Genomic DNA, 25,235 nt, shown 5'->3' with positions numbered 1-25,235 from the left:
ATGTTTGTATTATATGAAATTATAATACAAAGTGATATTTATTGATTTCTTGATGGAAAAATAGAAACAAGAAAATTATATATATTTTGTTTTAGTATTTAAGTCTTAACAATTTAAGATTTAAAATTGGCCTTCTGAAATTTAGAGGAAAGATTCATATTATTATTATTTAACTTTTACATTATTTGTTGCTGTTTTTGTTTTGTTTATAATTTTTTTCTCTTGTTCAGAAGTTATTTTTATTTGACTTTTTGTGTCACTTTATTTATTTAAAGATTTTTTTTTTTTAAAAAAATGGCAAAATAGCTAGAGCCCAACTGGTCCAACCGGACCAAGTTGGCCTGGCCCAAATGGCCCGCTCGGTCGGTCGGGCTTGGGTCAAATTCAACCCGACCCAACCCCTCTCCGCACGCTCTCCTCATCCTCTCTCGCTCACGTGCACGCATACCCTCTCCCTATCGATCCCCAACTCACTCCCGCACGCCCCTGTGACGCTGCCGCCGCCTCCTGCCCTTGCAGCCACACGCCGGCCAAGTCCGGTGCCGTTGCACCCGCCACAACTCCGCCTCTGCCTCCAGTGATGTTTCCCCACGGCCGCAGCGCTCGCCGGCGCCCCCACGCGTAGCCCCGCCAAACCCTAGCCGTGGCTCGGGCTCGCCGTTTGGGGTTCGGCCGTCGCCGTCCGACTACAGATCCGCCGCAGTTCGGCGAACCTCCGCTCATCCTCCTCCGCCGGTTTCCTTCGCGGTGATGCTCTACACCCCCTGCATCTACCTCCTGTAACCCCCTTTGATCCGCCGCCGCAGCTCGGGATGCTGGTCGACGACATTGTCTGGCTCCTCCCGGTCTTCCATCCGCACTGACGCCCAATCTTCAATTGAGTCGTGCCTCCTGCTGCTTCCTCTAGGGCATCCACGACTACTGCTACTCGACTTTGGTGGGGTGGCGGTGTATCTGCAACCCTGGCGTCCGTGTACTTGTACTGGTGGTGTGGTGCTGGTGTGGGGATGTTGTACTGCTGCTGATGGTGCTGTAATGCGGTGACTACTTCATCCTCGACGCCGGCTGGACGGTGCCGCGGACGCAACCCCGGCGTCGAATACCACTTCTCCGCTACGGCACTGTGAGCTAACCCCCTCCTCTCTCCCTCTCTGTATTCTCTATAGCAATAAATTTGTCGGCCAAAAAATTGTGTGTGCTTGGCCTGATTGCTGTATGTCAAAGGTGATCACCAAATGATACTACTGTTAGATAATCTAGGGTCTTGTGCTTGATCCAAGGCCTCAACTTGGATACGTGAATCCTCCGAGAATGTGTAGTTATCTCTCTGATTAGCTGCGCTTTATATTGATACTACTGTCTATGATTAAAGGATTATCTCTGCGGGCACGATATTTGCTTGTAGTCTGTCCAATATGACAATGAATAAATGCTAGCAATGATTCCTAGTTGGATTAACTAGGAAAATGATTTAATTTATTTGGTATGAATTGCAAGTGCGTCTACTTGTTGGAGTTGTACTTGTCCACATGACGAGTGGTTAATTGGAGAAATTCAGCTATATTTTGGTGTATCTTATTGGTGAATTCCAATGTACAGGATGCAACCATTGTTGCTTGCAACTGATGAGTTGCAGGATGGTTTACTGGTGAGCTTATGCTCCTGTTTATAGTGCTTTTGCTGCTGTTGAGGATTACTAGATCATGTGCATGCATGATCCAGTCATGTGTTTGTGGAATTTGGAAATAGGGCAGCAGTAGGTGGCCTTAACTGGTTGCCACTGCTGACTACTAAAAACAAGATAGGTTCAGATAGGACCTTTTTGTTTCCTGAATTTGAAACTGATGGTACAGTCTCAGGTTTCTTTTAAGTAGCTTCTCTTTTATAAAATTATCCTTGTGCCTATCTTGCTAAACGAACTATCTTTGTGGTACCTTGTTAAAGAGGATGCATAGGCTGATGGTTTTGTTTATCGGAGATCGTGTCTTGGACAAGCTTTAATAGAATTAAAGTTGCCAAGGATCTTGAGACTGGATCCAAATGATGTTAAAATCATCTCAAATGATTTCTGTTTGATAAGTCATTTAAATTGGATACTATGATGCTTTTGGAAATGGTTTCACTAGATCCATCTCATGATTGGTGGTATACCTCTTTCCAGTTTCTTGATATAGATTGGCTTGTTGTCGATGATCCTGCTCATCTTCTGGCTTGTTGGATCTTCACCACCTCGACTTGGGCCGGTTCCTCCTGGCATCTGTTATACCCTTATGATCTTGATAATATTTTCCTGGTTTGTTACCTGAGGATGATCTGGTGGTATACATGAAGAACAGATGGTGTTCTTGGTGGTTCTTAGATTCTCGTGGAGGTACTGGTGTGGATAAGGAGTGGTGAGGCTGGCTGGTTGCTGCTTTACCTTTATACACTTGGGCTTTGTCTGTGAGATTGACAACACATAGCCTGCATGTGTGTGTGAGCTGCTTACTGGTGGCCCCTCTCTCCATGTATAGGTGGTCAAATTGGTTTTCCTTGCCTGCTAGTGCAAGGCACGGCAGGGCTTGTGCTTAGCTAGAGCTGTCATGTATTTTTGATACTGCCAGATGTATTACTCCTATTAATCTGTTGGTATTTGAGCTTAACATTACACCTCTGAACTTTAATATGTGGGCTAATGGTTCATCTTGACGCTTTAATGTCATTGGTGGATTACTTAAATTAAAACATGTGGGCTTTATGGTTTCTAGCTAGATTAGAGGGAATAAAATTGGTTGCCTCGTTGCCTCAAACAGTAAATCTATTTTGGTTACCTTTTGATATGGATCAAGATATGTTGCTCTAGTCCCTGGTTGCCTTTAATCATTATTGCCTCATGATCCAGAATTGATCCAAGTCTCTTGCATTATCCTTTTTGTCCCTAATGTTGCCTAAGTTTGAATAAATTCCCTCTAATCACCATTTGGAGATCAAGATTAGTTCTTGATTCCCTTTAGCTAGACTCCAATATAAAAAATGTCTCCATAAATATGGAGACAAACATTTTAACATAACTCCCCATTTCTTTGTCTTTGTTGTTTCTTTTACAGGGAAAGAAGAATTAGAGGATTGAGAAGATTAGATTTAGGAATTCTTTTATTTCCATTTTCTATTCTTTGTAATTTGGTTTCTTTTTATGGAGTTGTAAATAATTAAATTGTGATAATTGTAATAAGGTTTAAATTACTTATTCATTTGGAATTATCAAATGTGTTTACTTTTACATATTTTATTTCATATTATAGTTTGGATTTCAAATTCAATTCAATATCTTATTTGAGTTCATGTTATTCATATTTGATTTGAATTCAAACTTGTTCTCCCAAAAACACATGAACGCACAAAGGTCATGTCGAAATTTGTTGCACTTACATCGATGACTAACTCAATTCCATCGATACAAGAGAAACCTCGATCGCTTTGACAATTTTAAACAAAAGCGCGAAAATTCCCCGGATTTTCTATGCATGAATGCAATGCACACATCTGTTTTCTCTATTTTTGTAACCCCAAATACTGGGATATTACACTACCGCTCCTGGGAGAGCAGTGGAAGTACCACGGGCTGGGTTCCGGCTCGCGTGTACACATGTTGGTCAACGTTAGCGGTACTACCGTTATCCACACCAGTACTACCGGCTAGAGAAAAAAAGGAAATTTACAGATTTTCATGTCCTCTTCAACCAAAGCCTCCATACACACACAAGGAACCAAAAAACTACCTCGCAGGTCCTAGCATAGACTAAGACAACCGTCTTCTATTTTTATGTTTTTTAGGGGTCAACGATGGTACTACGCACATACAAATATTCAACACAACTAGGCACATAGTAAAATTATATCAAGTATTGTCATCAAACACACAAAACACCAAGAGGAGGCTTCACACTTTTAACATCGACAGAGGCAACACCCATTCTTGATAGAATACTGTGTCAATATCATCAGACCGGACCGATGAACTTACACATAAATATTCAAAAGAAAGGCCCATTGAAGAAGATGTTGATGATTACGACGGAGCGGTGCCGATGAACGACACAAAACAAACCAATCGTCCATGAAAAACAACGTGACAAAAGGTCCAAAACTCCTTGGCAAAGTTGGATCAAGCAACTCCACAAGGTGTGTAATAACTTCTATTTGAGATCAAAATGTTGTCACCCATCTAAGAGCGTCACTGGGAAACACCAAAACAAATCCAAAGTAAGATTAGTGCATATCAGACAAGAGGCGATAATCATCTCCCACTCACCCCATGATGGAAACCGTTGTAGTGAGAGCTAGAAATTGAGGGGGCGAGTCAGATCCGAGTGGTAGATTTGTGTTTATTGGGAAAGCGTATTATCGGTGAAAGAACTTTGATAGAAGATGGCATCAAAGAAACATTAATGACAAATCACATTTCCATAAAAGTGTTCGAAATATGCCCTAGAGGCAATCATGGATAATGCATTTCCTAATGTATTCATAAAGTAAAGTCGTGCTTGCATGAACTCTGATATGTATCATTGAATACACGATTTGGTTGTGCAACTATATAGTTATGTTGTTCATATTAAACTATCCTTACTCGTTAAGATGATGGACACACGACTTAGACTAATTTGCAAGTCGGCTGATGACTCGGTTCCACTTCTCATGCGCAAGGCGGTGCTAATCCGACTTACACAGACCCGACTAATAAAGTGTCTAGCAAGTCAGACCAACCCACACCGAGATGCAACGAAGCAAGTCTTCATTTGAATGTCTCAATCAATGTAATCCTTAGACCTTGACGTGATCGCATGACTCGAGTTGTGTACCGACCGATTTATGTTTTATCAAACACGGTTATGTAACAAGGAAGTTATAAAGAAATAGTTCGGGTCGACTGAGAAACAAGCTGCGTGATGTGGATAACCAAGACGAGATTTCGCCTCTCCTCTTGGAAATATATTCATCGTGCCCACTCAGATGATATGATTCAAAAAAGTATGTCCATGTATGACTCGATTAAGTGTTAATCGAGGCGACCGACTAAGAGTTAGTCGGATGAATCACATATCATTGATTGAGAAGAGAGCTTAGCTATAAAAGGGATGAAAGTAACCCGCCTATAACTTGAAAATGTATATCGTGATGCGAAAGGGACTTAGACGTATGTCACATTGAAGGTAACCCGTCATTACTCAATGGTACTGAGCCTCTACCGATTGATCTATTGCGAGTGGAACTCCAATCTTGTCTAAGTCGCCATGACCCTATAGGGTCACACACTTAAGAGGTAGGAGTGAGTTGGATATAATCCGACATAAACAGATTCAATCGTGTTGGATTTGAGCTAGACCAGGACTAGGTCAGTGAGTTCGACTCAAGGTGGCCAAAATAGAGCCCAAGTGAGCCCCAAGTGTTGTGAAGCCCACACCCACTCCCTATATAAAGTTGTGCGAATGCTGCCAAAGAGGTTGTACAGTGAAAGATGCTTAGAGGAGTGCTTAAAAATAAATCGGGTTTTGTATTAGACAAATGCTTAACTAACCACCTCTTATGTACAAATAAGCACCGATGCTTAACAAAAAAGGTTGGTTTATTTTCCTATGCACCCCTCTAAGCACCTCCCATGGTTAGACCATTGCATGAGTTGGGTACCCTAGCCTATTCAGCTCGACAACTGTTCTAGATCTAGCGTTTCGCCGTCGGTGCTCCTCCTTGCACGTGCTGATACCAACAGAGCATATGTGTGTTCAACACTTGGACGAGACCGTGGGATTGGATCGGATCAGATCAGATCGAGGACGCTATTGCTCCGACGCGCTTCACTAAGTTCCGCACTTGCGCGTCTAGTGGTAATTCTCTTGGTCTTCTACCTCAAGTAGACCTTAAGGGCATCTCCAGCGACGCGACACATTTTATTATCCGCGAGCGTCCGTTTGCGTTGCCATATTCGCTGCAAAGAAAGAACACTATAAGTTCTAACTATCGGTGTCCGAGCCGGATTTGCCGGTGTGGTAGTGCCTGCGGCACGCTGTGTCGTCTAACACCTTGACGATCATCTCGCCGTCCCCCTCGTAGAGGAAGGTGAGCTGGCAGCCGGGCTCAAGCGCGAGATCGCGAGCGAACTTGTCCCATCCCGTGTGCAGGTACATCTTGCCCTACCCGTCGACCAAGACCTCGACAGTCCACTGGCAGAAGTTGCAGCTGACCTCACGTAGCTGCAAGTGCGCCGGCTCGATATCCGTTTACGTTGCGCCGTTTAAGATGCCCTAAGAGTATCGCGTATTGCGTGGCCTAACAAAAAGTAGAGAAAATGTCCAATGAGCTATACTGGAAGCGTGAAAGGAGAAGACGGGTTGAAACACGGTGAAAACGGAGCAAACCGCACGCCAGCGTCGCGCCGTCAAATCCGATCTCTACCTACACGGTTCACAGGTCCCCCTGCCCAACTCCTTCGTACCAGAAGAAAGGCCGCGGGGCCCACCCAACCAGAAAGACAAAGAAAAGCAGACGAGAACAGTCGCACCCACCATCCACCACCACCACCACCAAAGACCGCGTCCAGGCGAGGCAGCGGCGCCTCTCCTCCCCCACCATCCCGCCGCACTCGCTCGTGTGGGAAGCCGAGCATAGACGTACGCTGTGGCGCCGCACACCGCAGCAGCAGAGGCAGCCACCTCCATCTTCCTCCATCAGAACCACCACCACCACCTCCTCCTCCACGGCCACCACAAACTTCGCGCACGCCCCCGTCAAAAATAACAAAAAAATCTCCCACGCAACCGCATCTCCCCCCACGCGACGCGGCGCCACCAGCCGCGCCGTGCCTGCCACCGCCCCCGCCGCGATCTCGTCCTTCCGCCGCCCGCGCGCACGGAGGGAGGCCCCGTCTTCCTCCTCCTCGCTCGGGCCAGGGGGACGGCGGACGGCGGCGCCGGGCATGGGCACGTGCGTGTCGCGCCCCAGCGCCTGCGTGGGGAAGCCCAACACGCCGCGCTCCGCCGATGCCGCGCGGGCGGGGGGCGCGCGCCGCCGGCGCCGACGCGGCGGGAAGGGACGGAGGAAGGCGCCCTCCCGCGCCGCCTCCATGGAGACCATCCAGGAGGCCGAGGGCCCCGCCCAGCCGCCATCCGCAGCCGCGCCCGGGGCCGCCTCCGCCTCGGGCGACTCCCGGACCTACAGCAACCCGGCCTTCCAAGGTAGGTGGGCGGGTTCGATGGGATGGCCAAACTGCTTTCTCCCAATCGCTTTTCAGCCTGCGCTCGTTCCGGGAAAACACACATAGATAGATTTGATCTCGGGGGACCATGGCGCCGACGCCAGATTGCGCGTCCTTCCCTGGGGCTGGGGATTAAATTAAAGCTACAACTGCATCTGGGGATCATGGCCGATTTTTTGTTTTTGTTTGATTTACTCCTTCCGTATTGAATTTTTCTGCCTTGTTCCGTAGAGCGGGATCATCATCACTGCGCTTCGTAATTAGGAACACTCCTCTCCTGCTTGCCACTGAATTTTATTGCGGCCATGAATGGCGATCCACGGCATTGTACTCGCTCCCTCTTGTCCGAATCGGCACCTGACGTAACTCTGGGCGCTTCTCTTCCTGCAGTGACGGGCAGCATGGAGGAGGCCTGGTACGACTCGTACGCCATCAGCGAGTCAGACGGGGAGGACGACTACCACAGCGTGCACGACGGTAATACTACTTACGTACGCGCAATGCAGTCAGCCTAGGCGCCCCCCACGGCTTGATTTGTACTCTGTCCACCATAGCTTGATTTGTACTCTGTCCACCATGGCTTGATTTGTACTCTGTCCGCCATGGGTTGATTTGTACTCTGTCCGCCATGGCTTGATCTGTACAACTCTGCTGAACCTTTGACCTCTTGTTTTGACTCTGCAGATGCATTCTCGTTGAACGGCATGGAGAACGATGCCAACGGGGGGAGCTTCAACGGGGCCGCGCATCCGTCCGACCTCCACTACAGGAAGCCGAGGTCCAGCGAGCTGCCCAAGGGGAACTCGGAGAGCAGGTCCTCTGTCAGCCACGATGATATGGTCAGCGTTTCGGGCGATGACAGCCCCAACACCAATGGCGGAGGAGGGATACTGGACGACTGCGGTCTCCTGCCCAACAACTGCTTGCCCTGCATGGCCTCTGCTGTCGGTGTCAACGAGAAGAAGAGGGCTCTTTCGACCAGCCCGACGCATTCCATGAAGATGCCGTCGTTGAAGCTCTCGTTCAAGAAGAAGTCTGGGGAGGCCAACCCGTCGTCCGCCCTGTGTAAGCATTTCTTCATCCACCGTTGGGTCATTGTAGTTTTTTTTTTTGCTGAATTACACTCTCTACCAGCTTCTTTCACACGCGCGGCAACAGTCTGCCACATTGCTTTGTTCAGAGTTAATATTTTGGAGTAACCTTTGTTATCTCTGTCATAGTTTAGTTGTAGTAAATCTATAGGCTGATATGAAAAACTATTAATAAGAAAGATAAAGAGAGAAAGCAAAAAAGTAGCGCAAGAGATGAGGCCTCCCAACTAGTGGGTAGTGATACTATTTCAATGTGTGCTGCACAAATGATTTGTTTAACCAGCCATCTTCCGTTTGAAGACACCACGAGTATTTGCTCTATCATCAATTTTTTATAAGCATGCTGTTCCTTTACTCATTACCGATTGGCGGTTGCTACTGGTACTTTTTTGGGGGAGAATTATCATGCCAAAATTGGCAATGAAGAAAGAAATAATATGAGATAGTTAAAGATAGACTTTCCTGAGGATGAATATTGGTCCGGTTTGGATCAAGTAAATTCCGCATGACTTTAACTGTACTATTGATTTTCAGCTGTTGCTTTTCGAGTAATTTTTTTTTGCCATTTCACCTTTGATGATTATTGTCTCCTCTATAGTTGTGACTATGGACATGTGGAGGAAATGGCTGTGAAATAAAAAAATCCGAAACATATCGTATTAAGGACCATGTTAATCTTCGACACGACTCTTAATTTCTCACGCTTATTCACTTGAGTCTTCATATGCAATGCTGCTATAGTGTCTGCTTATTGTGCTTGAGCCATAACAATGGTTCAGGAGTCACCATTGATCTAGGCAACCAAATCTCTGTTTTATCTATTAACATCCACATGTTAGTGTCCCTCTTTTTTTTTTACCATGTTTGCTTTACATGGAATATGCAACCCCGGACATTTTTCTTCATAAAAGTTTCTAAGGCAACATTTTGTATTTTGTTCAGTGTCTACAAAGGATTTCCTTGAAAGGCCTCTAGCAGGTTCTCAAGTACAGTTATGTTTGCTGGAAAAGAAAGTGCTGAATAGCTGGTCTCATATTGAGCCTGGTACATTTCGAGTCCGAGGATCTAACTATCTTAGGTAAACATCATTCACTTATTTATTTTTGTACACACTAGCTCCTTGTCCATTTCTACAGTGCCCATTTATTTGGGAAGGTTGGATTCTCTTGGAAAGCAACTGATATTCGGTTCAATTGAACTTCTTCAGGGATAAGAAGAAAGAGTTTGCTCAAAACTGTGCAGCATACTATCCATTTGGAGTTGATGTATACTTGTCACCGCAAAAACTCAACCATATATCTCGATTTGTCAAACTTCCTGACGTTCAAACCTCCAGCAAACTCCCACCTCTTTTGGTGGTCAATGTGCAGGTGTGTTAGATTTTGTCAACAGTTGTATATTTACTAAAAAATGTGTTAAGAGTTGAGAAGCAGAGCTAATATGCTGGTTAAAACAGTGTTGATATGCTGGTTCATAGTGAAGATTATTCATGCAATCCCTTCCTAGTGAGACTCTTGTTTGTTTAGGTAGAAGTTTGTGAAGATGTAACTGCGTGCCTATATGCTTTGATCCATTATTGAATTTAGCTGTTATTATCCTTTTAGTATGATGTGCAATTTGACATAATAAAATGGTAGCATTCAAAATGAAATAATTCTTTTTTTTACTTGTCTGTAATGTGCTATGTATTTATGTGATGATGACCAATTTCTTGTAAATATGATGTATACCTATGAGCAGCTAGGTACTAATTTAATTAACTAGAAAAGTAGGTGCCATGTTCCAAGTTGAAGCGGACTTGAACCTGGTTAGTGGGCGGTGGGCTTGTACACTTTAAACCCGCATCTGCTTTCCATCCCACCAGTTGCTTATGCGACCACTGGATTATTACTAGCTGAGACAATGTGTTCACCACACATGCTTTCAAGATAAGGCCACTGTTGTGACGCCAGTGCTCCTAGTCACCAGTCTGCTATCACTATTCTTCATAAGAACACTAAATGAAGAGGCATGCTAAAGCACCTGATGAACCGTGTTTAAGGAGAATATTTTGCCTGAATTAGCTTCCAGTAGTTCTGGCAGAATTGTCACTTGTGTAACTAAGATAAAATAAATTTTAATATTTTGATTGGCTAGTGTTTTTTTTCTTGCAAACATTATTTTCTCTTGTTAATCTTTGATCAGTGGTTTGTCAATGACAATTTTATGCATTTTTATCAGGTTCCACTGTATCCTGCTTCACTCTTTCAGAACGAAACTGATGGGGAAGGGATGAGCTTTGTTTTGTATTTTAGACTCTCTGAAGGTTACTCAAAGGAGCTCCCACCCTTATTCATCGAGAATATTAGAGTAAGATTTTGATGGTCTCATATCTCTTTCACAGTTTCACTAACCTTTCGTAAAAAGGCTATTACATCAGTTTCAAAATATAGTACGGAGTACTTGGTTTGTGATACCTTTTACATAGTTGACAGACACCTTTGCAACTAAAAGCACTCATGGATTACAATCTGTAGTTAGTTCTTGTACTAAATATTTTTTAGAAGTCAACAACATTGTAACATTTTTCGTTTAATTTCCCAAACAGAGGTTGGTTGATGATGATGTAGAAAAGATAAAAACATTTCCAATGGAAACAACTATACCATTTCGAGAACGGCTGAAGATACTTGGACGGGTGGCTAATCTGGAGGACCTTCCTTTGAGTGCCGCGGAGAGGAAGCTAATGCATGCATACAATGAGAAGCCTGTGCTTTCTAGACCTCAGCATCAGTTTTTCCTGGTTAGTTGTGATTTCAGAAATTATTATACTTTTGTACTCCCTCCGATCCATGATAAGTATCGGGGTTTAGTTCAGCTTTTAACTAAAGGCCTGACAATTATATGGATTGGAGGGAGTAGTATATATACTGTACTTAGCTAGTGAGCATTAAATGCAATGTTATAAAATGCTGTGGTCCTGTCCAAGGAGTGTTTAGAGCATCTTATGTTTCTGTGCAGGGTGACAATTACTTTGAGGTTGACATTGATATGCATAGATTTGGCTACATCTCAAGGAAAGGGTTTGAAACATTTCTTGACAGGCTAAAAATATGCATGCTCGATGTTGGGCTAACCATTCAGGTATTTCAGTCATAAATTGTCTTCAGTTAGCAACTGTGATAACCTAATTTGCCGTGCAAGATAGTTAAGTTAATGTGCTTGCTTCTTATGCTGCAGGGAAATAAACCAGAAGAATTGCCTGAGCAGGTCTTATGCTGTGTTAGGTTGAATGGGATTGATTACGCAAAATATCAACCCCTGATGACAAATGGTGCCTGAACTTGGCCCTTACTAACATTGTTTGGAATCTGAGAGGTAGCCAGATCAGGCCAAGGGCTGACTTGAAAGGTTTTCTCGGAAGAGGATCACCGAGGTCCCTTGAGGTTTCTGACCTGGAAACCGGAGTGGGATACTGGCACTGCTGTGGAAGCACCAGCGGCTGAGCGAGAAGTAACATTAACGGAGGCAGCGGTGCATGTAAATCTGTATATCATTACATGAGCTCCAATCGCCTCTGCTGTTGCTACCCGTGATTCTAGAATTAGTAAATATGACCAATTTCCCTGGGAAATAGTAGGGTTAGACCATGTCTCAAAACAAAAGTAGAGGTTGACATGAGGAGGATCGTGTTGAATGCATGCTGCTTCCTTTATAAAGCAATAGGTGTAGAGGACGCGGAAGACACTGTATAACCTCTACGGCTATACCTCATATGGCGCCCCACATAAGACAAAAAAAATAAATGAAATATCCGAGTAGCCTATTATACACAGTTTCCGTGGTCTTAGAGCATCTTCAGTCGCGTCCCCTAAAGCGATTTGGGGCGGGCCGGACAAAAAAACGTTCCCAACCGCGCGCCCCAAAGACCTTTTTTGTCCGGCGCGGTCCGATACGGTGTCCGGCGCCCCGAGCCCGTCCCCGTCCCACAGGGGACGCACCGAGGACGCCGGACACAACGAAATGAGAGGCGAGGAGGCGCGGGCCCGACCCGTCAGCGGCTCGGACGCTCAACCGCCACATACGTAGCGACGGTGCAGTTGCCAGGAAGCCGCGTCGACGACGCGCCAACCCCGCCGGAATGGAGCGCTGACTCCTCGGAAGAGCAACCGCTGCTCTCTTCGACTTCTGCGCCGCCGTTCATCCGCGCTCAATAAGACCCGTACGTACGCCGTACGTACGTACGCCACCATTCATCCAAGCCTCCATCTGACACCTCCAGCGACGATGAGCTACATCTCCCAGCTCCCGTCCGACACCTCCAGCGAGGGAAAGCCTGCTGGCTGGCGCTATTGGTGGGAGAGAGCCAGGACGCCGAGCAGCGGCGACGATTCCCCGCCGCCAGTTGACAGCGAGTGACAAGGGATTAACTTATCAATGCCTATGGATTGTAGGCTAGGGTTTAGTTAGAAGTAGAGGGCAAGTAGATCTCGAAGGTTTCAGCCGAAAAGTACTCGACGAATATGAAAACTAGGGCTTGCAGATAATGATTCGATGATCTCCTCGTCCCTCGACTCCCCTTTATATAAGAGGTGGAGCCGAGGGTTTCGTTTTGTACAAGTTACAGAGTCCGGGACGGTTTCTAACTCATCCCGCCAGATTACAAATAAAACTTCCTATTACAACTCTATCTTTTCCTTAAATACATCTTGGGCTTCCGAATCTTCTTATTCTTCGGGTAGTGGGCCTTCAATAAACCCCGGGTACTATATTCAGCAGGCCCATTTGGGATGCCTATGTCAGTAGCCCCCGAGATTTTGCTTGAATCATAGAGTCGGGGAAAATCTCCATCGTTTATTTTTACTCGAAAGCTCTAACTTTTATACTTCTTCTCATAAAATTCTATATTGTACGAGGATATTGGTAGTTGGGGCTAGTTCATCCGACGGATCAGGTACTAGTTAAGCTGCTCTAGTGGCAATCCGCAAAAATCTACTTCAAAATCACGTCCCTGGACATGATCTCGGGATATCGGTGTAAACTTCGACGAGTGCCGCTTAAGGTCTTACCATTCTGTCGAGTCCCGGTCAAATTTATCGAGTACCTAACGCGTCCGTTAGGATTTTTCTTCGTATCTGTTGATACGGATAAAAGTAGCGAGAGCGCAGTCTTCGGCGATGCCACGCCCGGCAGAATAGATCCGGGGTCTTACCTTCGCAAATTTGCGGCATTCGGAAATTGATCGCAACTTTGGCGTTCTGAGAATATATTGTCGAGTGCTTTTCCGGCTGTTGGAATGGCACATTTTATCGAGTCAAATATGACTTATATTAATCTCCCGATGGGAGTATATGTAGAGTTAATTATAACTCGAAATATACTCTCTTGCTTTTCCATCTTTCTTTCTTTTTCATTTTTATATTTCATCGGGCACGCGAACAGCGTTCCCGATGGGAGTAGCCCCCGAGGCTACAGCCAAGAACTTGTGCTTGGTTGTAGGCTCAACATTTTAGTCCACCTTGTCGCTATATTGCCATTATCTCCCGATATTCTTTCTCTTCTTTTTTTAACTATCGGGTGCGCGAACAGCGCTCCCGATGGGAGTAGCCCCGAGGCTACAGCCAAGAACTTGTGCTTGGTTGTAGGCTCCCAAAATTTCTATATTTGCCATAGTCGAAACTTTACTTTTTTCGAAGTAGCCCCCGAGCATTTGGGCAAAAAACTTGTTTCTGACCAAAGGCTCTCGAAGTATTCAAATAATTTCTCCTGTCGCCATTCTCCTTTATTTCCCTTGCCGACATATCTTCCCTTGTCAAATTCTCTTCAGCTCTATTAATGGTCGAGATTTTTCTGCCTTGTGGGTCCATCGTTCCCACCACGTTGACACGTCGTGCAAGTGGGGGACACACGTCCTCCGCTTTTTCTGGCGCACGTATGGTAACGCCTATCTCAGTAAAAATACTTTTTTGCCCTTGTATCTAGAAGATCTATTCCCACCACACGATTTCTTCATCCAACGGCACACTGCTTCACCTAATTCTTATATAAACCTTTCTTCAACCTCCGGTCATCCCCTCGCTTGCGCCGCTCACCTGTTCCTCTTCGCAAAACTTCCCCTGCGCCCAACTCTCTCTGATTTTCCGCACTCGCATACATTGCTCTCCAGTGCCTTTGATGCCACCACGCACGCGCCTTACTCGTCATAGCACTCCAGAATCCGCGATGGCTGCTGAAGATCTTGAGTGGGAGAGATCTAAAATCTCCAACCAGGACGTCAACCTGATGAAAAGGCTTGGCCTTATGAAGAAGGAAGACGCCATCCGCTTTCCCAGCGAAGAAAGCTATCCCAACCCTCCAATGGAGTATCGGGTTAGTTTCGTTGATCATCTCATCCGTGGCCTCTCTCCCCCAATCCATGATTTCCTCCGCGGTCTTCTCTTTGTTTACGGGATCCAGTTGCACCAGCTGACTCCCAATTCGATCCTTCATATTTCTATTTTTATCACTCTTTGCGAATGCTTCCTTGGAGTCGCTCCTAATTGGGCTCTTTGGAAGCGCATTTTCTGCCTTCGCCGCAATGGCGCTCACAACGCCACCTACAACATAGGTGGTGATGTTATCTGTGTCCGAACCGATGTCGATTATTTCGACGTCAAATTTCCTGACTCTGTCCAAGGATGGCGCAAAAGGTGGCTCTATATACACGAAGAAAGTGCCAATTCCGTGGAACACAACATAGTTCCTTTTGATGGAAACGCAAAAATTCAACGCCGCTATTCCTGGGACGCTGAAGCTTCCGAAGAAGAGAAGAAAGCGACAGAAGCTCTTATGTCTCGTATTCATCAGCTCCAAAATACTCGAGGCAAAGAATTATCTGGTGTCCAAATCATTGCCTATTTCCTTAGGATTAGAGTGCAGCCTCTTCAGGCTCGCAAAAATCCCCTTTGGACGTATTCTGGTGCCAATGACGCCAACAGACTCTCCAGTGATCTTTCTGTGAAGGACTTGGAGAAGCTTGTTCGAAGAATCACCTCGCTGAGCAAGAAGGATCCTATTCCTTCCTCTTGTCGCGTGGAACCCTACAACTCCACCAATCCTCTCCCCGAGGTACTTTGTCTTCTCGAATTTTATCTTGTTGTGAATTTTCCCTGCATCTCATTGCATTGATATTTCTCTATTTTTCCCTTTGTCGCTATTTTCTCGTAGAATCACCCTACTATGGCTTCCCTTCCTCCTCTTCCTGAGGATGGAGAAGTCGAAGAAATGGGCATTGTTACCGACGACAATCAAGAAGCTCCGTCCTTTGTGAATGATCCCGTGGATTCTCGAAAGTCTGCGGGATCTTCCGAGGACACCACGTCGATCCAATCTCCTCCTCCCGCTGTTTCCCCACAAAGGAAAAGGAAGAGGAACGATGTCGAAGATTCCGGCACTTCCAAAGCCGAAGAAGTTGTTCCTTCTCCTCCGAAGGCAACTTATGATCCTTATGTTGCATACCTCGTCAGCTCGTAAGTTCCTCGGCTTCCTCTTTATTTCTGTAATCGAAGTTTTTTCTTGTCTTGCTTTTTATGCTATTGCTCCTTACTCGCAGTGATGACGAGGAAGAAGTACCAACTCGTGACGTAGCTCCTCGGACGAGCACGTCACACACTTTAGTTATTTCAGAGAAGCCTGTTGAAGGAGAAGAATCGTCGCCTCCTCAACGGAATGTTGATACATCTACTCTTCCTTCAAGCCCCCTTGTCCCTTCGCCAAAAAGGGCAAGGGTTGAAATGATCGTTGAGCCTCCTCCTCAATTGAGCAGCTCTTCGTCGCAGCTCTTGGATGATGTAAGTTTGTCGATGTCTATATTTCTTCTATTTTGCTTTTGTGGACCCTTACTTTTTGTAATGTCGAAGTTTTCCCCTTCTTTTCTTCTTCTTTGACAGCCTATGACCAAGGATCTTATCCGCATCGGGTCCCAATTTATTGGGTACCGCGAGTATGCCAGCAGAGCCGAAGGTAACGACTTTTATACTTGCTGTTTTTCCCTGGTTTTTTACTCCTGCTGCTTGTCGCTATTTTTGATCTTTCTTCTCTCTCTTTTCCACATCTCAACAGAAAAACTTGCAGAGGCTAACAATCGTGCCGAGACACTTGCTCGAAAACTTGAGCAAAGTGAGGCGGCTCGCAAGAAAGCTGAGCTTGCCGCTAGCGAAGCTAGAGCTGAAGCTGATGACGCCAAAGCAAAGGCCGCTAGTGTCGAGGAATTGCAGCAAAGGCTCAAAGATGCTGAATCTGCCTTACACGAGCAAAAATCTGCACAAGCTGCACGTGAGCAAGGGATCATCAAGCGTTTGAAGTCGCAAAGTCGACGTACGCTGAGTAATATCCTCAATTTCTTCTATGATATTGTACTTCCTGTATCTTTGTTTTCAACTAATGTTTTGTCTCATGTGGCAGCCCAAACAGACCAAGATTTTGATCTGGAGAATCCCGTCAATGACCCTCTCCTTGACGCACTTTCTCTTTTGGAGCTCCATGGGCGCGAAATTCGTGAAGGCGTGGCCAATGCCAATGCGGGTTTGTCGGCATTGTTCCCCTACTTCTTCCCGAAGAAAGAGGAACCTTCGACTTTCCTTGACCTTGCCAAGCTTTTCAATTCATCGGAAGATCTTGGACTGAAGATGCGCCATGAAAATATGAAGGTGGTTGTTGAAAATACTTGTTGCTCACAGTTGTCGACAGCTATCGGACTCTCGATTGGATGAAGGTTGGCGACACCGATCGGATAGAACGATCGAGATGGAAGTCACTGATTAAGGCGGCCAAGCCCAATACGAAGAAAATCTTGGCGTATCTCGGGATCAAGCCAACTTCGACTCCTAGCTCCTCGAGGCCGGAGGTCTAGTTGCATGCCTCCTTGTTTCTTTTTCTGTTTCTTTTGCTCCTGTCGCCATTTTAGCCTTGGCGACAATTACTCACTTAGTCCTCCTGGAGAACTTTCTTTTGTAATACCCATGTAAATTTTCTAGCAAGTAATGAAATTTCCCTTCGTGCTTTTCATTGATCCCGGGCCTTTCTTTTCCGAGTTAATATTTGATAACTACTTGATTCCTCCTTGTTCGCCGCTGCGTCACTCGCATCTTCCTTCTCGAAGAAAATACTAGTCGACCATAATCTCCTTGAGAGTTCATCAAGCGGACATTTGTCGGAAGATTTGCAAGAACTTCGACAACAACTTCAGTCTATGAAGAAACAAACTTTGGCCATGATGGAACAATCTCGAAAAGCCTACGAAGGAGAAAAACTTGCTCTTCATCAAGCCGAAGAAGCCGTGGCTGCTAGGGATGCTGTCTGTCATCTTGGAAGCAAAGGGAGCCACAACCCGAGAAAATAGTATGCTTGAGCTAATGCTGGAAGCTAGCACAGATATGCTAGGTACGTTTTTGCTTTCTTTTGATGCTTCTTCTTTATCTTGCTGTGCCTTTCTTCCAATTTCTTGCCCTGTCGCTTTTAACAGGCTCAGTTCTTGATTCTGCTGCCGAAGATCAGAGAGTGAATGAGAGGACAAATCTTCTTGTTAATCTCTCCCTTAATCATGGGTGTTTGTTCTGGGCCACTCCTGAACGAACCCAACAAATTGTTAGGTTCCAAGATCGTGCTTGCCAGGTGCGCGATTTTCTCAGCTTTTGCACGTCGACATTAACCCTTGTCTACAGGAATCTGTTTCTCCGAAACGAGGTTCCAAAAACTCTTCCCGAATTATTGGAGGTATTCGGAGATGCTCCTCGCATCCATAACTTTGTGCGGGCTCAACTTACTCGCTGGAGCGAGATTTGCCATGATTATGATAAACATTTGTTATCCAAAGTTGGACCCGACGAAGATTGTTGCTCGGTTGCCTGGCCAAGAAAACGCGTCGAAAAATGATATTGACTCAATCGATGCAATGGTAGCTCCTGTAGCTGAATCGATGATAGATGAACTTCTTCGGATGGACTCGGAGTTTTTTACCAAGGGTTCTTATGCTGAGCATAAAACAACCGAGGGCTTGTCCGTAGATACTATCTTGGGATTTAATCTGACTTGTATTATATTGGAAACCTTATACCTCACTCTTTTTTAATGTCCCTTCTCTTTTTTATGTTTCCGAAGGATTTTATTGTATATTGCTGAGGTCCTCTATGTTGTTGAAGCCCCCGAGCCTAACTAGGCGAAGATTGCACTATTTTTCCTTCCTTGAAATCTATTTTTTCTGCTGGGTAGATTGCCCCTTGGGTAGATTGCCCATTTTTGAGTATCTTTGATGCCGAAGTTCTATATTTGCATGGCGAGGTTTTTAAACCAAGGCACTTACGTTTTTATGTGTACACTATATTTGTGATTGCTGTCTTCCGACTTTGTTATATTTGGCGAGGTATTAATGTACCAAGGCGAAATATTTCAGTGAATCTATATTGTATGTATTTTGAGACTTGGGCGTTTGAGCCCCCGAGCGTGTCGAAAAAATAAGAAGTATATCTCCACTATCTTTATTATATGGCAGCACCACGAGCCCGCCTCATTAAAAACCTTTCCCGGCCCCACTCGGTGCCCCGAAAAGGAAAAGAGTGCGTCTCGAAAACTCGTGGGCGTTTCGATGACTTTGAAGTTTTACAAGGACTATATTTCGACTCTAGGCGTAGAACCGCCTAAGTTGCGCCACGTTCCGGGGTTTGGCTCCTCCACCCCTGTCTTCTTGTCCTTTATCCCGTATGCTCCTCCTCCGATTACTTCCGTGACGATGTAGGGACCAAGCCATGGTGACTCGAGTTTTTCATGACTTTTTGCGTGAGCCGAAGAACTAAGTCCCCCACTTGAAAAGATCTTGGCCGCAAACGTCGACCGTGATAATTTTTCAAGTCCTGTTGATATTTGGTGACCCTTGATAATACTTCGTCTCGAGCTTCGTCGAGTGCATCTACATCGTCTTCCAATGCTGTCTTTGACGCTTCTTCATCATATGTTGTGACTCTAGGGGAGTCGTGCTCTATTTCTATTGGAAGTACTGCTTCCGCGCCATGGACTAGAAAAAACGGGGTTTCTTGTGTCGCCGTATTTGGTGTTGTTTGGATGCTCCACAGCACACTTAGGAGTTCTTCAAGCCAGGTATGTCGAGCTTTTTCTAAAGGTCCCAACAGACGCTTCTTGATGCCGTTGCAGATGATGCCATTGGCTTTCTCGACTTGCCCATTGGTTTGAGGATGTGCAACTGACGCAAAGTTCAGCTTGATACCCACCTCTTTGCAATAGTCTTTGAATTCATTGGATGTGAAATTGCTGCCGTTGTCTGTGACGATGCTATGGGGCACTCCAAATCTGAAGACGAGGCCTTTTATGAATTTTACTGCAGATGCTCCGTCTGGTGAATTTATTGGCTTCGCTTCTATCCACTTTGTAAATTTGTCGACAGCTACTAGCATGTATTCCTTTCCTCCTGGCCACGATTTGTGTAACTTGCCCACCATATCGAGTCCCCATTGTGCAAAGGGCCACGACAAAGGTATTGGTGCTAGCTCTGCTGGCTGGAGAGTGAGGTTTTGCGGCAAACCTTTGACACGCGTCGCAAGTTCGTACTATGTCCTTAGCGTCCTCAATTGCTGTTAACCAGTAGAATCCTGCCCGAAAAACCTTGGCTGCGATAGCTCGACTACTTGCGTGGTGGCCACATATTCCTTCGTGTACATCCTTCAGAATTATTCTTCCTTCTTCAGGTGTGACGCACCTTTGCAAGACGCCCTGAAATACTTCTCTTATATAATTCTCCCTTAACCACTGTGAAAGCTTTGGAGCGTCGAATTACTCGCCTTGCCTCGACTGGATCGTCGGGTATTTCTTTCCTGAGTATATATGATATGTATGGCTGCATCCACGGTATCTGTATTATCATGACCAGGTCTTGCTCTTCTTCTTCTTCCTCTTGCTTCTCCTTGGTAGCCCCGAGGGTTTCTTCTCCTTCTTTTTGATTTTGTCGACTCGGTGGATCTCTCCGTTATCTCTTCCCAAAATACACCTGGTGGGACCGCAAGGCACTGCGACCCGATGTTTGCAAGAACGTCGGCTTCGTCGTTGCTCAATCTACTAATATGATTTACTTCGCATCCATCGAATAACTTCTCGAGCTCATTGTACACCTCCTTGTATGCCATCATGCTATCATTGATCTACGTCACATTGGTTCATAACTTGCTGAGCTACCAATTGTGAATCGCCAAAGATTTTTAATCGAGTTGCTCCGCGAGGCTTTCGCCATCTTCATCCCGTGTATGAGAGCCTCATATTCTGCTTCATTGTTAGATGCGTTAGGGAACGTCATCCGAAGGATGTACTTCAACTTGTCGCCTTCAGGTGATATGAGTACTACTCTGCGCTGGCCCCTTCTAGTCTCTTGGACCCATCAAAGTTCATAGTCCAGGTTCTCGACAAATCTGGAGGTCCTGTATTTTGCAACTCCATCCACTCTGCGATGAAGTCCGGCAGTATTTGCGATTTTATTGCTTTTCTTTTTTCGTACGTGATGTCCCGAGGGGAAAGTTCTATTCCCCAAAGGGAGACACGACCCGTAGCTTCTGATTGTTCGAGTATATTTGACAAGGGAGCTTCGTTGACCACTATGATCGGGTGTGCCGAAAAATAGTGGCGCAATTTTCGTGCTGTCGTGAACACTCCATATGCTAGTTTTTGGTACTGAGGGTACCATTGTTTTGAGGGCGACAAGACTTCGCTCACGAAGTATACTGGCCGCTGCATTCCATGGATTTTCCCTTCTTCTTCTCTTTCGACAACTAACACCGTGCTAACCACTTGGGGTGTGGCTGCAATATACAACAGGAGAGGTTCCTTTTCCTTTGGAGCCACCAGGATTGGTGGTGTCGAGATTTTTCGCTTCAGATCCTCGAAAGCTCTATCGGCCTCTTCGTTCCACTGGAATTTATCTCCTTGTTTTATCCGCGCATAAAATGGTAACGCTTTTTCTCCTAACCTGGCGACGAATCTGCTCAAAGCTGCGACTCGCCCAGTTAGCTGTTGTATTTCTTTCAACTTCGTTGGCTTTCTCATTGTTACTATGGCTTGTATTTTGTCGGGATTTGCTTCAATCCCTCTTGCTGAAACTAGAAACCCCAGAAGTTCTCCTGTCGGGACGCCAAAAGAACACTTCGTCGGGTTCGGCTTGAGGCAGAATTTGTCGAGGTTGTCAAAGGTTTCTTTGAGATCCTCGATCAACGTTGCCCCCTTTTTTGATGTTATGACGACATCATCGATGTATACTTGCACGTTTTTCCCGATCTGTGTTGCTAAACACTTCTGCATCATCCTCTGATATGTTGCTCCCGCATTTTTAGACCGAAGGGCATTGTCTTGTAGCAAAACACGCCGTAAGGTGTAATAAACGCTGTTTTGGCTTCATCATCTTCTTTTAATCTGATCTGGTTATAACCAGAGTATGCATCCAAAAAGGAAAGACGTTCACAACCTGCCGTGGAGTCGATGATTTGATCGATCCTTGGGAGGGAAAAGTGATCCTTAGGGCAATGTTTGTTGAGACACGTAAAGTCGACGCACATGCGAAGGACTGTCGTGTTTTTCTTCGGCACCATCACCGGGTTAGCTACCCACGTGGCTTCGTAGATATCTCTCCGATAAAACCAGCTTCCTCTAGTCGATTTATTTCTGAAAGCATAGCTCGCGGTTTGGTTCCGAAAACGCCGCAAAGGTTGTCTCGATTGGTTTCGCTGTTGGATCCAAATTTAGGTGGTGCTCGGCAAGTTCCACAGGTACTCCCGGCATGTCCGCTGGACACCATGCGAAGATTTTCCAGTTCTCACGGAGGAACTCGACGAGCGCGCTTTCCTATGCGATATCCATGTTGTTTGCAATGGATGTCGTCTTTTTGGATCTGTCGGGTGAATCTGCACCTCCTTAGAATTTTTCTCTGTGTTGAAAGTTGATTCTTTGTTTGGCCTTCCAACGTCTGGCAGTACGTCGTAATCGGTCATGCTTTTCGACGCCAAGTATTCAGCTTGCATCCCGAAGGTTTCGATAACCGATGGAAATCCTTGTCGCACTTATCAGCTAAGGCGAAACTCCCTTTGACCGTGATTGGTCCCTTGGGTCCAGGCAATCTCCATAACAGGTATGTATAGTGTGGTACTGCCATAAACCTAGCGTATGCTGGTCGTCCCAACAAGGCGTGGTACTGCGATGGAAAATCCACGACTTCAAACTCCAGTTTCTCGATTCTATAATTTTCTCGGGTTCCAAAGTCGAACGTCGAGGTTGATCTTTCCCAATGGGTAACTTGGTTTTTCCGGTGTGATGCCGTGGAACCTTGTGTCTGTTGGCTTCGGGTTTGCTAAGGATATGTTCATCTTCCTCAATGTATCTCGCATACATAAGGTTTAAGCTGCTGCCACCATCTATGAATACTCGAGAAACGTCAAATCCTGCGATAACTCGCCGTGCGAATAAGTGCTGGCCGCCACTGGTCGAGGAACTTGCTGCGGATGATCTGCTATTGTGAAGCCGATATCTTGTCTCGACCAATTAAGGTACTCAACTCGTTGGTGGAGGCATTTTCTCCGCCATAAACACCCGTCGTGAGATTACTTTTTGAGCTCTATTGGACGGCCTTCCCTTCTGAATCATCGACACCTTGCTCCGTTGGAGTTAGGATCAACATAGGGTGGTGGTGCAGAGTGCTGCCGCTATTCTCGAGCTGGTGTCGATTGTCCTCTGTAATCGCGGGAGGTGGCGGTAGATGAACTTCGCTCCTAGGCTCCCGAGGGTTTCTCTCGTGCTGCTCGAGCGTGAGCATTTTCTCGCGTATCCGAACATTGCCTGAAAATTTCGACGGTCTTCTGCAGGTGCCCCGACTGTCTTTTCCCGTTCTTCGTCGAGGAAGAAGTGCATCTGGCACGGTCCGTTCAGCATTTCTTCGGGGGACACGAAAGGTCTTGGGAACCTCGGCCCACTATTTTGTCTATTGCGGGAGTCGTCTCTATTGTCGCTTCTCTGCTCATTACTTCTCTGATAATCATCTCTATTATTTCCTCCTGCGCTGGCTCGGAATCCAGCCGAAATTTGCCCTGGAGCGTCGTAGTTCTGATATTGCCGAGGAAATCGTCGCCTCGATTGGTAATTTCGACCACGGTCCTCCTCTGGCGACCTGTGTCGTTTATTGTGGACAGCGTCTTCTCCGTCTGCCCATCTATTTGCTATTTCCATCAACGCGGATACTGTTTTTGGATTGGTCCTTCCCAAGTCCTCGACAAAATCTCCACGCCTAATTCCTGCGACAAACGCATCTATTGCTCTCTCGTCAGATATATTTTCTGCCGAGTTTTTTATGATGTTCCACCTTTGGATATATTTTCTCATTGACTCATCTGGCTTTTGTCGACATGCCCTCAGCTCTTCTAACGACGCAGGTTTTTTGCACGTGGACCTGAAGTTCTTGACGAATACGTCCTCGAAACTTTCCCAGCTGTCGATGGATCCCGGCGGAAGTTTTTTGATCCAAGATCGTGCAGCTCCACTTAAGTGCACCTGAATACTTTGCATGGCTGTTGCTCTAGTTCCTCCGAGTTAGTTTCACCGTCTCGAGGTAATCAATTAGCCGATCCTCCGGATCTTGCGAGACCGTCGAATTTTTTGAAGTGATCGGGTAACTTGAATCTCGAGGGGACTCGAGTTTGTCGGACTCTTCTCGTGAAGCACGGTAGACCGCACATATCCTCGTCATTAAGCTCCGGGACTGCCGATGATCTCTTCGCTTTGCCTCGCTCTATCGACCCTTGCTTGTGCTCCTGCATCTCTTGCTCCACTTGGTCCTTCAGGAGCTGCCGCCGTTGCTGCCGCAGGTCGTGGACTATTTTGCCTTGTCGCTCCTTCGGGAGGCGTTGCTACGAACGCTGTCCCCATAGCTCCAACCCCTGCTAACGCCATATTATATAATGTTTCCCTTGGATCTCCTGGGGGTGGCCTGGATGCGAGGATGTAAGCTTGTGTCGCCATATACCCAGCTTCTGGTGTCTTAGGGATAATATTTCCTCTTGTATCTATCGACATAAAAGACATGTCGAGGTTTTGAACCAAGTGCTCTCTTTCTGCTTCAGGTATGTGTTGTAACCTTGATCTTCCTCTGTTCCGAGCCTCTCTGTGGCTATCACCCGAAACTCTAGATTGTCCACTTAGATCCGCCCTTCTCCTGCTCGGATGCGAAGCTGCCTCCTTTCTCCTGTTCAACTCAGTCGTCTGTTTTTCTATTTCTCGGGCAGTTCGTGCGAGCCTATATTGATAAGCTTGCAGTTCTTGAGCTGTAGCTGTCGTCGTCATTGGCTCCGAACCATCTAAGGCTTTTGCCGCTCTATCCCAAGCTGCCTGTGGAAGTTAAACTCTGACGCGTGGTGTGGGCCCGACATATTTAGTGCCCATACCTCTCCTTAGATCTGAGGGATCGACAAAAGGATTTCCCAACTCGTCGAAAGCCTCCGATGTTTCTTCTTGATTTTCGATAGCATAAATCTGATGATATTTGGTACTCAGATCTATGTTGGGTTTGGTGACATCGTTGTTGAGATTGATGAAGACCTTGCCCACTGTGATGGATTTGTCGATGAAGTCGTAATTGTCGACATCACTTGAGCCATCGCTTATATATGAGTCCGCAGATGACTCAAACGATGTATCACTGAAGATCTTGGCGAGTTTCTCTCTTGTTCTGATGCTGACGTAACGTGTTGCCGAAATTTCTTCTTCTGACTCAGTTGACGATGCATAGCTTGAAAAATCAGAATCGACCGCCGACGATCCCGACGAAATCGGAATTTCGACACGATACGATCCTTCCTTCTCGACGCGAAAGTGGAACCTTCCGAACGTCATCTCCGGGGGCTCCGCCGGATACGCATATG

The 25,235-nt window shown here is 46.0% G+C and overlaps 1 protein-coding gene across 1 annotated transcript; it reads left to right on the top strand.

Annotated features, from left to right (window-relative positions):
• Positions 1–6,937: 6,937 nt before the first annotated feature.
• Positions 6,938–12,020, top strand: LOC124703937. Its single transcript, XM_047236173.1, has 9 exons — positions 6,938–7,211; positions 7,622–7,708; positions 7,916–8,296; positions 9,265–9,400; positions 9,530–9,692; positions 10,543–10,671; positions 10,910–11,104; positions 11,323–11,445; positions 11,542–12,020. Exons 1-9 carry the CDS (start codon positions 6,953–6,955, stop codon positions 11,641–11,643), a joined length of 1,575 nt encoding a protein of 524 aa, XP_047092129.1. The 5' UTR covers positions 6,938–6,952; the 3' UTR covers positions 11,644–12,020.
• Positions 12,021–25,235: the final 13,215 nt, after the last annotated feature.

Source organism: Lolium rigidum, chromosome 3 (assembly GCF_022539505.1).
Source record: "Lolium rigidum isolate FL_2022 chromosome 3, APGP_CSIRO_Lrig_0.1, whole genome shotgun sequence".
Taxonomy (NCBI): Eukaryota; Viridiplantae; Streptophyta; class Magnoliopsida; order Poales; family Poaceae; genus Lolium; species Lolium rigidum.
The sequence above is the reverse complement of the archived record's forward strand: the minus strand, read 5'-3'. Positions and strand labels throughout refer to the sequence as shown.